Source organism: Chrysochloris asiatica, unplaced genomic scaffold (genome assembly GCF_000296735.1).
Source record: "Chrysochloris asiatica unplaced genomic scaffold, ChrAsi1.0 scaffold00119, whole genome shotgun sequence".
In the NCBI taxonomy this organism is placed as follows: Eukaryota; Metazoa; Chordata; class Mammalia; order Afrosoricida; family Chrysochloridae; genus Chrysochloris; species Chrysochloris asiatica.
Window position 1 is genome coordinate 4,557,633 of NW_006408637.1, and position 13,340 is coordinate 4,570,972.

At 39.0% G+C, this 13,340-nt stretch overlaps 1 protein-coding gene across 1 annotated transcript in view; it reads left to right on the forward strand.

Annotated features, from left to right (window-relative positions):
* Positions 1-13,340, forward strand: part of EXO1 (exonuclease 1) — an 84,833-nt gene that overhangs the window by 45,093 nt on the left and 26,400 nt on the right. The window contains exon 11 of the mRNA XM_006868583.1: positions 9,046-9,583. Within this exon, the coding sequence (XP_006868645.1) occupies positions 9,046-9,583 (538 nt within the window). The remainder of the gene's footprint in view (positions 1-9,045; positions 9,584-13,340) is intronic.

Here is a 13,340-nt window from a genome sequence, read left to right on the forward strand (position 1 = left end):
ATCCTGGGCCAACATCACTATTGTTGCCATGCTTGAGTCCATTGATGCTGCCACTTGGCCAATCCATCTCTTTGGGGGTCTTCCTCTTTTTCTCTGACCCTCTGCCTTACCAAACATGACATCTCTAGACAAAATGAAAACTATTCAGTGGGGACGCTTCCTCCCCCCACCCCTCTTAAACTAAACTACCTCTTAAAACCTTGTAAGCCAGTCACTTTGTGCCTTTATCACCCCCTCATTTTACATAGCCAATGTCTAAGTTGCCCATCCCTATCTACCTGGTGTACAGAGGGGATAGCATTCATACTTGATGTGAAGACTCCTTCCTCTCTGTTGGTATTTAGAGTTACTACCTCCATGTGTATAGGTCAGGTTCATCAAATTGTAGCAATTTACCTTTGTTTCCTTTATAAAAAAAAAATTTTTTTTTGTAATCTTCCTCTAGTCGAGTTCTGATTATCAAACCATTGAGGCTAGGTCAAATGGGTACTGAGTGCAAGTTTGGGTGTTCTTGTGCATCTCCCCTCACTTCTTATCAGCTGGATGCTTCACTCTCAGTTCTAGCCGTCTATGACTATGTCCTTATCCATGGGCTCAAATGTCCCCAGGTCTCACCACACTTTGGACCAACCAGCCCTTCCTCTTCTCTCTCTCATCTCTAGGTCAGTGGGAGTCTATGGCATGTGGTTGAACTCAGCCCATTTCTTCCTTGCTGCCTTTTCCCCTCTTCCACTCACCAATAGACCAATGTGGTCACCAGCAAGCTTGCATGCCTTAAGTATTCCCTTTGAGTTTCAGTATTGGAGGGAGGTTTTCCAGAAGGAACTTGATTGCTTGCCTTGATGGCTTCCCAGTGAACAACTTGCTTATTCTTATAGTGGCCAGTCATGCTGACATTTTTGTTTTGGATTTTTCCTGATGACCTTTCTTTGAAGATGTATCTTCTGTTGCTCTAACTGTTCTAGACTGCTCTGTTTGTCCTTGCTAGTGGGAATGTCCCACCTCGTAAGGTTCAGGATGGGACTCAGGATTCCACCTAAGGTCCTATACTCTGCAAAGGCTTTACAAGAGGCCTGTTTCACTTGCCAAGTTCTAGAACCCCTTTTAGGTATTCCAATCAGTTATAGGACGAAGATGGGCTTATATTTTTTCTGTAATCGTGTTTCCCAACATTCCTTTCTATCCCACTCAAGTATCTATTTTACGATAGCAGGCAAGGGAAAGCAATATTCGTAAGAAAGTCAAGCATTTTAGTATTATTTCCCCCTCTTCAAATGCCTCGATCCCTGTATCACAGAGCCTTGTTGTTCCAAGGTTGAGCATGCATCACTATTTACTTCTGTCCCACTTGGGCCATGCAAACCTGTCTCAGTGTTTCCGTATCTATCTTGTTCTTCCACCTCCTCCCCATTCTTGTATGGTCCTCCCCAACACTGGAACTTAACCCCCCACCCTAGCCCCACTGTTGTGGTTACCTTATATTCCATTAACTCTTCAGTCTATTTTAATCTACCTGACCTTTCACCACCTGAATCTCTGTTCCTTTCTGTTTACCTTCTTTCACATTATAATTATTTTGATCATAGACTGACCTCCCAGGTCCTCTGTTCTTAACATTTTATTCTGTTCTTGACTCTTCTTCAGTTTGTCAATTGAGTTCAGGGTGATGCTGCCATGTATGGCATTCTCTGGTTGTTGTCTGTTCTTATTGATTCTCATTCCACAAAACTTCCTTTAGGATCTTTTTCATAGCAGGGTTGGCTTTGGCAAAATCTCTTAGCTTCTGTTTATCCTGGAATGTTTTGATTGTACCATCACATGTCTCCCCATTGCCTTCTTGCCTGCATGGTTTCTGTTGAGAGATCCAAGCTTAATCTGATTTGCTTGCCTTTGTGTGTTACACTTCTCTTTTCCCTAGCTGCTTTCAGGATTCTGTCCTTATCTTTGAATTTGGAGAGCTTTGTTATTGTATGTCTTGGTGATTTTCTTTTAGGGTCTATCCTTCATGGGGTTCATTGAGCTTCTTGAATGCTGATCTTCTCACTTTTCAGGATGTTAGAAACATTTTCTTCCAGAAGCTCATCAACTTTCTTGTCTGTGGACTTGTTGCATGATTCTTCCTGTTCTGAAATGCCAATAATTCTTACGTTATTCCTCTTTATATTGTCCAACATGAATCTTAGGCCTACTTCAGATATTTTTTTATCCTTTTTTGTGTTTGCTCTTCTATCTTAGTAATGTTGAGAGATTTATCTTCTAGCTCACTAGTTCTGGCTTCCGTCTCTTCAATTCTACTCCTTTGCCCTTTCTGTGTATTGTCCATTTCTGATATTCTATTATTAATCATTTGGATCTCTTTCTGTAGGTTTTGAATTGTTTCCAATGCTGTGTCTATCTTATTTGATTGTTCCTATAGTGCTTTCTTGACTTCTTCCTTATTTTTCTCAAATCTATTGTGAAGTGTTTTGATACATTATATAATCATTTTTCTGAATTCCTTCTCCAGCATTTTTCCAAAGCCTGCCCATCTTCCAGTATGGAGTGTATGTCTACTTCCAGCACTTTTGCCCTAGTCACTTTATCTTGTTTCTGGACATGTGCTGATATGGTCATCTGCTCCTGCTTTTTTAGCATATTCAGGAGCTAGCTGTGGCTTTAATACTTTGATTGGTGTGTATTTTTGGTATTTTTTATGCCTTCTGATTGCCTCCAGGTAAATGTGATCAGGAGATGGGCTTCCCGTTTCACTCTTCTTCCTGAGAAATTTCAAGGTGCCACTGTTGGTTGTTGTGATGTAACTTTTCGGTTTATTTCCTGTTTAGTCTCCCTGTCCTGCTCCACAATCTCCGTTCTGGACGTTTTCCTAATTGTAAACAGTTCGGGGCCGGCTGTGGCCGTTTTGCACTGCAGTTTGGTTTTAAGTGACAACTGTCACTTTAAATTTTGAGGCAATATGTGGGCATGCATAGTAGAACCCTCCAGGAGTGGAGTTGGGCGTGGGGTGTCTACTCGCTCAGGCATCCCCTGTAGTCACCTGTATTGAAGGTGTGCAGCCAGCGAGAGACCAATGAACAAATTTAAAAAAAAAAAAAAAGATTGTCCATACCTTTTTCTCCACAGTTTTGTCAGGCGTCCGTGGCTACGTTGATACTTCCCCCACTTGGTCTCGCCCAAGATGGCAGCTCCAGGAGCAGCTGAGTGTCTTGGATTAGAAAGCCCTGGATTTCTTGCTTTTACTACAAATTCTCTTAGCTGTAAGCCTTCCAACCTTCTAAATATCCCTTTATATGTGGTTCAGAGTTCTGGGACCTTCCCCTGAGCTTGCTTGGTCCAATATTCTGTGTTGTTGCTGATGGAGCTCCTCATTGCACTTCTACATGATCCACCATCTTGCTTGTTCTCTGAGTTCATTTTTAGTGTGTGTTCTTTTGCTTGTCAGTTTCTTCCGTAGTTTTAATGTTTACAGAATCCTGATGGATTTTCCTTTTCTTGATTTGATGTGATGGTTTATTGTTTCTTTGATATTACCCTGTAGTTTATTGATTTCTTCCCCAAATTAAAACAGTCTTTTATCTATTTATCTCCTTGACTCTGTAGCCATTTGGTATTTTGTAACTGTACTGTCCTTTTCTGGTCTGTAGTGCTCTTCTCTAGAGGTTGGTATATTTGATTCCCTGTTTTCAGTTTGTCATTTTGTTTTACTCTGTATACTTCTGTGTCTCGATTGAATTTTGGGTGGTGCTGCTGTGTATGTCAGTTTCTGGTTGTTGTCTGCTGTTTTTGGTTATCAGTCTAAAGGACTCCCCTTAGTATTTTTTCTAAAGTTGGCTTGATGTTTACAAATTCCTTTAATTTCTGAAAGTGTTCTGATTTTGCTGTTGTATTTGAGTGACGGTTGTCTCCCCATTGTTTTCTTTCCTGCATGGTTTCTGCTGAGAAGTGAGAACTTAATCTTATTGATTTTTCTTTGTATGTAACTTTTTTTTTTTTTTCATTGTTTCCAAGCTGCTTTTAGGATTCTTTCCTTGTCTTTGGTTTGGGAAGTTTGATTATCATATGTCTTGGTGATTTTCTTTTAGGTAGATCCAGTTTTGGATTTGTTCACTTTATTGAATGCTTATCATCTCATCTTTCATGATGTTAGGGAAATTTTCTTCCATCAGATTTTAGCTATTTTTTCTGTGATTTTCTTTGTCTCTTTCTGTTCTGGAATTTCAGTCACCCATAGTCTATTCCCTTTTATGTTGTTTCTCAGGAATCTTTATTCAGATTTCTTTTTTTCTCATTATTTTTTCTTAATGTTTTTCTGTCTTTTTGAGAGGTTTATCTTCAAGCTCTCTATCTCTGGCTTCCATTGATTCAGTTTTGTCGATTTCTGATCTTTATCTCCAATGCTGTATCTATTTTGTTAGGTTGTTCCTATAGCACTTTTCTGAATTTGTTCTTATTTTACGGACCTTTTGTTCAGGATCGTTCTCCTGAATTATTTTTCAGGTAGTTCTAGCGCCTCTTCTTCCTCAAAATGGTTTCATAGCTCTGCCTCTTGGTCATTTGTTTGAGCTACTCTGTCTTGTTTCTTCATGTGAACAGAAATTTTCTCCTGCTTTTTTGCATAGTGGTGTATTTGTATTAAGCTGATGATTATATGTTAGTGTGTTCTTAAGCACTCACCAATTGCTCCTTGTGCATGTCATCAGGAAATGAGCCTCTTTGTTTACTATTTATACAGTTCAATGCAGAGTGGATTTAGGCAAAGTTGTTTATAATCACTGTTCTAGTATATAGCTGCTGGTATTGACTCTTGCCAAATTTGTGGGATTTTAGAGGGTACAGCTGTGGCTTGGCTATATGGCTGCAGTTGCTTTCTCCTGTCATGTGATGCAAGAAGATGGAAACCAAACAAAAACAAAACAGCCCACACAGAGGAAAATTAAATATAGTGGCTTTTTTTTGCTAGTTAGTTGTATGCTGTGCCACTTACTCGCCTCCTACCTTCATAGACTCCTGAGAAAGTTCATTATGCCATGCTATGTTCTATGGGCCCACACAGATTACCCACCTCCATTTCTTCCCTTTTTTTTTTTTGTCTACCCCTTGCACCAGTTGAATCCCATCTCCTAATGAGGCCAGTCCAGGGCTGGCCAGAGTTGACTTTGCAGATTTGAATCAATGCCTGCCATTGTGGGGTTCTTGTATGTAGCTCCTCCTCCCCTTGGCTCACAACCTCCAAGTGGCTTCAACAGCCTGGAAAGCAGGAGATTCCTTGGGGTTGTACACTGGTTGGAAAAAATAAATAAAAGATGAGCCACAGTTAGGTTTCTGCAACATGAATGTTTTATTGTCTCTAAAGCCATTCGTTTACTCTCAAGATGACTGTGGCAGGTTCCACCTTTTGGTGTTTTACTATTAATTGAGATCTGTATAATAGGTACTATGGTTATAAAAATGAGAAAGACTAGTCTCTATTCGAGAATCTAGTCTAGCTTTCCAAGAAGTTATATAAACAAAACATTTTAGTATAGTATAGTGATAAACTTATGGATAAGGTGTTTGTGGTATTAAAGAGGCATCTGATGCTGGGGAAGTGGTTGCAAAGGGTGAGAGAGTAAGAGTCCTAAGTTGCTACTTAGGTTTAAGTAACTAATGGATTCTTGTGGCATAATGGGTTATAAGTTGGGCTGATAACTGAAAGGTTGCTAGTTCATACCCACCAGTCACTCTGCAGAAGTAACAAAGAGTTGTCTGTTCCCGTAAAGATTTATAGCATTGGGAAAACTCTAGGGAACAGTTGTACTGTATACTTAGAGTTGGAATTGACTGGATGTCGGTGGTTTTGGTGTGACTTTAGGGGGTGAACCAGTCAATAAATGTAGCCAAGTACTTTCTCTGTAGAGTCAGTTTGTCCAAATGCGTGGGTGTGGGGAACATTACTTGCTGATTGATCATTGCTATTGGTAGCGTAGTGGTTACGAGTCGGGCTGCCAACCTTAAGGTCAGCAGTTCGAAACTACCAGCTGTTCCATAGGAGAAAGATGAGGCTTTCTGCTCCCATGAAGATTTACAGCCTCCCTGTACAGGGTCTCTATGAGTCGGAACCAACTCCACAGCACATAACAATAACAACAACATTATTATTATTGCCACAGTGCAAATTGGGTAAAGGTGGATGAAGATGAAACAGAAATAAGCTAGTGACTAGTTCACGGAAGACTTGTATGTCAAGCTCAGAAGCTTGAGTCTTATTTTAGATGTGATAGAAATACTTTGAGGATTTTAATCAGGGGAAGATTCTGATTAGATTGTTGTTTTAGATGCACTACTCTTGAGTGCCATTTGAAGAATAGATTTGAGAAGCCCAAAGTGGAGCAAAACTCATTGAGACATTGTCCAGATGAGCAATGATAAGATATTGAAGGGTCAGTATAACTTGTTTCTGACTCACATGACTCTATACATAGAACAGAATGAAACACTGTCTAGTCCTGTGCCATCCTCACAGTCCTTGCTATGTTTGAGTCCATTATTAAATCCACTTGTCATTCCATCTCACTGAGGGTCTTTTTCTTTCCCACTGACTGTCTCCTTTACCAAGCATGATGTTTTCGCTAAGACTGGCCCCTGCTGATGACAGATTTTAAGTATATGAGGTGAAATCTCTCCATTCTTGTTTCTAAGGCGTATTCTCGTTGTACTTCTTCCAATGTACATTTGTTTATTCTGTCCATGGTATAATCATTATTTTTCTCCAGCACCATAATTCAAATATATCAATTCTTCTTCAATCTTCTTTATTCATTGTCCAGATTTCGCAAGCAAACGAGACGATTGAAAATACCATAGCTTGGTTTAGGTGTACCTTAGTCCTCAAAGTGGCATCTTTGCTCTTTAACATTTTATATAGATCTTTTGCAGCAGATTTGCCCAATGCAATGCATCATTTGATTTTTTGACTACTATTACCATGGGCGTTGATGGTAAATCCAACTAAAGTGAAATCCTTGACAAGTTCAAAATTTTCTCCATTTATCATGATGTTGCTTGATCACTTGTTGTTGTCTCGCTTAAGAATTTGAACTTGAGTCATGCCGTATAGATTTGAATCCTGTCCTTCCACTCATTAGATGTTCAACTTGGGCAAGTTAAATCCTGGGTGTTTCAGTTTCCTCATTGAAAAAACAACTGAGATAACTGTTCTAACAGTGTTAGAGTTCTTTAATTTAGTTACTGTAAGTAAAGTGCCGAAAACAGTGCCTGACATGATAAACATAGTATAACAGTTATTTTACTGCCATGACAGAGATAGGGATATTAAGTGTCAGAAATTATTTAGGCATGATGGAATACTTCTAAGAAAAATATAATTTACTAGCACTAATATTCCTTTTAAAGGCATAAAATGGATTGTGTGCATGTGTTTCAAACTGAATAGAGTAGTCTTCACCTAAACCTTGTCTAACCATGATGATTGAAATGGACATGAATGAATGAACAATGAATGAATGAGACTCATTTCAGATGATATTTCAAACTCTTTTCCATCCAGTCTTTTCCACGAAGTACTCAAAATACAAGGAGCCCAGATACACAGTGTTTAAATGCTCAGCTACTATCCAAAAGGTCAGCAGGTAGAAGCTGTTCCATGAGAGAAAGATGTTGCGATCTGTTTCCATAAAGATTGTTGTTGTTAAATGCCCAACTCATAGCGACTCTTTGTAGGGCTTCCGAGGAGTGGCTGGTGGTTTTGAACTGCCAACCTTGTGGTTAGCAGTCCAGTGCTTATCCTACAGCACCACACTAGAATCCCCCATAAAGATTACTGCCTTGGAAACCCTGTGCCACACTTCTGTTCTGTCAAGTGGGGTCACTGTCATTTGGAATCAAATTGATGACCATGGGTTTAGTCTGGTTTTGGTTTATTCACGTAACAATTCAGTGATCATTTTTATTTTCTTGCTAGTCAACCTCATTAGAGGCAGGCATGCGTTGATACTTTTGTAAAATATGGGAAACAAGGGTAATATTTACTGACGAATAAGTCCTGGAAAACTTATTCCTCTCAGTTGGGGACATTTTAGGAAGTGATAGTCCATTTTTCCATTGGGAAGAGAAAAGTTTCTATCTTGCTGCTTAATGCTTTACTGCTCTTTGAAGACAATTAGAATGAATACCAATTTTGTATCTCTGGAAGAGTGCCCATTTAACCATTCTATAAACTTAATAAAATCTCCAAATTTCAGGTTATACCCAGCTGCTTTATAGCTTACCAATACTGCCTCTAACATATATCAATAGTAAATTGCTCAGTGAGTACATTAAGAGATGCTGGCAAGGAGTATTTCTTTTCTTCTTTAGCTTCCTTTAAAGTAATAATAAGAAAGGTGTATGACAGGATTGTATTATTTCACCATACTTATTCAACCTGTATGCTGAGCAAATAAAACGAGAAGCTGGGTTAAGAGATTGAGCCTCTGAGAGGTTAAGAAATGTTCCTAGAGTCATAGTGTTAGTACTGGTGATAGGAGGAATTCCAAGTCATTAGTGATGTGGAGTGAAAAGAACCCTGGATTAGTATTCTGCTCTGTCATCTTACAAGTTGAGTGATCCTTCACGTGGTATTTAACTTTCCTGAACCCTTCTAGGGTTTCTAAGGAGCAGTTGGTACATTTGAATCACCAATACCCCCTTCACAAATGTGTAGACCTGAATGGAGGATATGTTGAGAAACATTAGCCTCACATTTTGATACTTCCGTTTAATAATGTTTTCTATGATTTTCTACCATGATTTGCTTACTTTCCTACGTATGCTCCAAATACATGTGTATATAGATAGTCGCTTTTAGATGGTCTTGTTGATTGTATGAATAATGATTAAATGTGTAAATGTTGGCATGATCGAAATTTAAACTTTGAAGCTTAAAACCTGTATTTCCTTTATTTATGAAAGCATGTACCTTTCTTTTAAAGAAACTGAAACATTTTGAATCTTGAAGAGAAAACTTGTGAGAAACCTCTGAAACACTCATCTATCATTTTGTTGCCTTAGGTTTTTCTGCAATTCTCAAGATTTTGCTGACGGTGTATCCAAGAAAGAGAGTAGCCAGGCTTTATGTGAAAGTGCTGTCAGAGATGAAGAGATCAATCAGAACGAATCCGATTGTCTCAATGACAAGAAACAAGTTAATACAAGTATAGCGTATAACTCAAGTGATCAAATTTCAGATGATAGAACTCTGGATGCTGATGAAGAGTCTCAGTCTCTGAAGACCAACAGATTCACAAGGACCATCTCACCATCTACTCTGAGGACTCTAAGTTGTTTTAGTTGGTCTGGACACCTTGGAAGTTTTTGTCCAAGAACAACATTGCAGCAGTTCCGTAGAGAGAGTGCTTCTCCCACCTCTCTGCCTGAGAAGAATAAGACAACTGATCTGTCTCCATTAAAGAGTGATGAGTCAGGGGATGAATGTCATCCCGTCCAAGAAGCGGAGTCACCGTCACAGTCTCGGGAAAGCATAGAAATAAGCGACAATGTGAATGCATCAAAAGTTTCTCAGCCTTCTATTAAGGATTCAGAGTCAGAAGTAAGTCAAATTATGAAACCTTTATTTTCAAATGAATGTGCAAGAGAAAACAGGGTATCAGTCATAAAATTGAGGGTATTTTGCATAAAAGATAGAAGGAATTAGTCGATTAATTTTTCACTTTAGATTCCATAATGTTGAAAGTTTCCGTTTTATTAATTTAAAGAACTTCATCTTTTTATTTGAAATTCGTGTGTATTCATTCTAAGTATGAGGGGGAGGTAAGTACTAAGTTTACTCAAAAATTATCCACACTCTGGCTGTAGAATTTATTTTAATCTACTTTGTTGTTGTTAAGTGCCGTAGTGTCAATTCCAACACATAGCGACCCTATACAGGGTTTCCAAGGCTGTAAATCTTGACAGGAATAGAAAGCCTCATCTTTCCCCCGCTGGTAGTTTCGAACTGCTGATGTTAAGGTTCACAGCCCGATTCGTAACCACTACGCTACCTCTGATAGTGTAGGGGTTAATCTACTTTAAAAAAAGACAAATACATCACTTTTCAACATAATCTCCTCGCTTTTCAATACACTTTGTCCATTTTTCAACAACCTTTTATATTCCCTTATTAAAAAATGTCTTAGGCACAGCTGCAAGCCATGAATGCACTTCTGTCTTCACTTTTTCATCAGAGGTGAATCTTCATCCTCGAAGGGCTGCTTTCAGGGAAGCCAGATCAGGACTATAGGGAGGAAGCTTTAACACCTCAAAACGAAGTCTTTGCAGAGTGACAACAGTGTGTGCAGATGTGTGCAGACGTTGTCATGCGAGATCACAATGCTGGTGGGGAGTGGTAGGTCCTCTGTGTTTAATCTGAAGTTCAGGCTTCAGCTGTTCAGTGAGCGTCTCACTGTAATGAGCACTGTTGATTGTTCAACCTTTTTCCTGATAGTGTTCAAATACTGGCCCTTGAGGATCCCAGAAAACTGTAAGAATCAATTTTCCAGCTGATGGTTGACTCTTGGTTTTTTTTTTGTTGCTCAGAGATTGAGGATGTTTCCATTTCATACTCTGCCGTTTACCTTCAAGCTCACGTTGATGAATCCATCCATGTCTCATCTCCAGTAATGATTTTTTTTAAAAAGAGACTTTCATCTTCCTCCATGCTTCTGTTTATACTCTTCTTTGAAATCCAAGTCTCCCGTGGCTTCTTTCATAGGCAGAGCCATGCTGATTTGCAAGTGATTTATCACATAATCCACTGTCAGTTGTTTATTCAACAGAAGCATTTCATGTGCCCACTCAATGTTGTCATCACCTGTGAATGTGGATGGCATTTTAATATAACCAGAGTGCAGACAATTTTTATTTCATCCTTGTATATACCTCTTGAATTCCTCTGTTTCCATTGAAACAGCTAAGACCTAAGCAGAATGATTTGCTATTGAATGCAAAATTGTTATAAATGTAGTACTTGAATCTTTATTATACTCTTGAGTTCAATAACATTTGAAATTTTACAAAGAAATTACTGTTTTAATGTGATAGTTTAATAGTCTGTTTTAGCTTTTTGTTCTTTAGGAATATTCTCTTTTTTTGAAACTTTTTATTGTGAATTGAGTGAATGTTTACAGAGAAGATCATCAGTTTTACATCATTCAGTAAGACATACACTTTGTTTCATGTCAGTGAGTGCAATCTCCTCTATGTAACAACAGTGATCCAAATATTTCCTCCCTGTGTTTCTATTTCCTTCTACCCTCTTTCTGATCACCTCTAACTAGGTGTTGTTGACCCCTCTATATACCTCTCTGCTGCTTTGCTGAAAATTGGACCATGAAGGTGAGTTCCATTCCAGACCTGAAAGGTCATTGAAGGCCATAGTCTTGGCTTCCTTCAATCTTTCTCCTTTTTTTTTTACCCCTTAACTTTTTCTTGTGAATTTAGTGAAGGTTTATAGCCAAGATCATTAGTTTTATGTTCAACAAATCACATACTTTGTTTCATCTCAATGATTGCAATCCCCTCCATGAAACAACAATTATCCCTTTTTCTCCCTGTGGTTCCTAGTTCCATTCCATCCTCCTTCCCATCCCCTGTCCTTAGGTGTATATTGCTCTTTTGATTTTGAATGATTGACCAGTAAATTTTTTTTTTCATTTTACAGTATTTTATTCGATTCCTTCTGGTTTATTTTTGTTGTTGTTGTTTTGATGTACACAAAAACACTCAGGAGTATATAATCAACCAAAAGGCACATTCTGCAAGCCAGTCTCTTGGCCGCCAGCACTTGACCTTTCTCCTTCCATGAGTCTAGAGTCCTCAGTTGCTTTATGCCATCGCCTCTGCCTTCATCTGTGGTATCACTGCTTCTCTGGTTAAGATCCTATGTTCTGCTCATGCTCTTCTCTCTAGATAGTCTTAGGATCATCTGTTCCTGGAATTTAAAATCTTTCCACTCCCCCCTTTATGTTACAAAACTAATACATTCACAGTTGTGACAATCACAATTAGTCATGATACCAATTACTCACTATTGAATCAAAAGAATCCTATCCCCATCTAGACAAAATTAAAGCTATTTAGTGGGGATTCTACCTTTCCGGGTACACTCTGAAACTCACGTCCCCCTTGAAAAATTGTAAGCCAGCCACTTTTGTGCCTTTATAGACCCACCCCTCACTCCCCATTTTAGGTAGCCAATGTCTAATTTGCCAGTCCCTATCAACCCTGTATACTGAGGGGATAGGCTTGATCCTTGATGTGAAGATTCCTTCCCTCTCAGTTGGTTGCATTTTGAGCTACTACATCCATAAGTATAGGTCAAGCTTGTGAAATTGTAGCAATTTACACTTGCTTCACCAGATTTCTGTATCTTCCTCTAGTCAAGTTCTGGGCGTCAAGCCATCGAAGCTAGATCAAGTGGGTACTATCTGCAAGTTTGGACGTTCTTGTGCATCTCCCTCCACTTCATATCAGCTGGGCACTTTACTCTCAGCTCTAGACCTCCGTGGCTAGGTCATTGTCCATGGGCTCAGGTGTGTACTTCAGGAATATTTATGCTAAGCTTTATTTTATAACCAAACAAAATAGTAATACAAATGATTTTGTGCTCTAGCTCTTGCTTCCGTCTGGTGTTGCTGCTCCTTTGCTACTCCTCTGGTGTCTCAGCTTTCTGTCCCTAGGTTGAGGAGGTTCAGTGCACAGGGATCTTGAGGTCCAAAGGATGGGCTTTACTCCTGGCTTTCCTTTGATGGTAGTGTGTTTTCCTCCATCCTGCTTCTGAAATGGCTCATTTTATGCCCATGTTAGAATTCCAAATTTTTACAAAATCACAATTAACCCTGTTAACAGTCAATTCACAGCTGAATCATATGCTTGCCCAGTCCCTTCAGGAAGAGCCATTTGGTGGGAGTTACAGAGAATGCGACTGGGAAGAATATATATAACTCACTCATGACAAGCTCTGGACAACAATGAGAAGTATGAGTATTCCAGAACATTTAATTTTGCTCATGAGAAATCTGTACCTGGACCAAGAGGCAGTTTTTCGAACAGAACATGGGAACACTTGAATGGTTTAAAATTAAGAAAGGTGTGCAACAGGGTTGTATTCTTTCACCATACTTATTCAACCTGTATGCTGAGCACATAATCCAAGAAGCTGGATTATATGAAGAAAAATGTGGCATCGGGATTGGAGGAAGACTCATTAACAACCTGCAATATGCAGATGATATAACCTTGCTTGCTGAAAGTGAAGAGGACTTAAAAATATTTACTGATGAAGATCAAAGAACACAGCCTTCAGTATG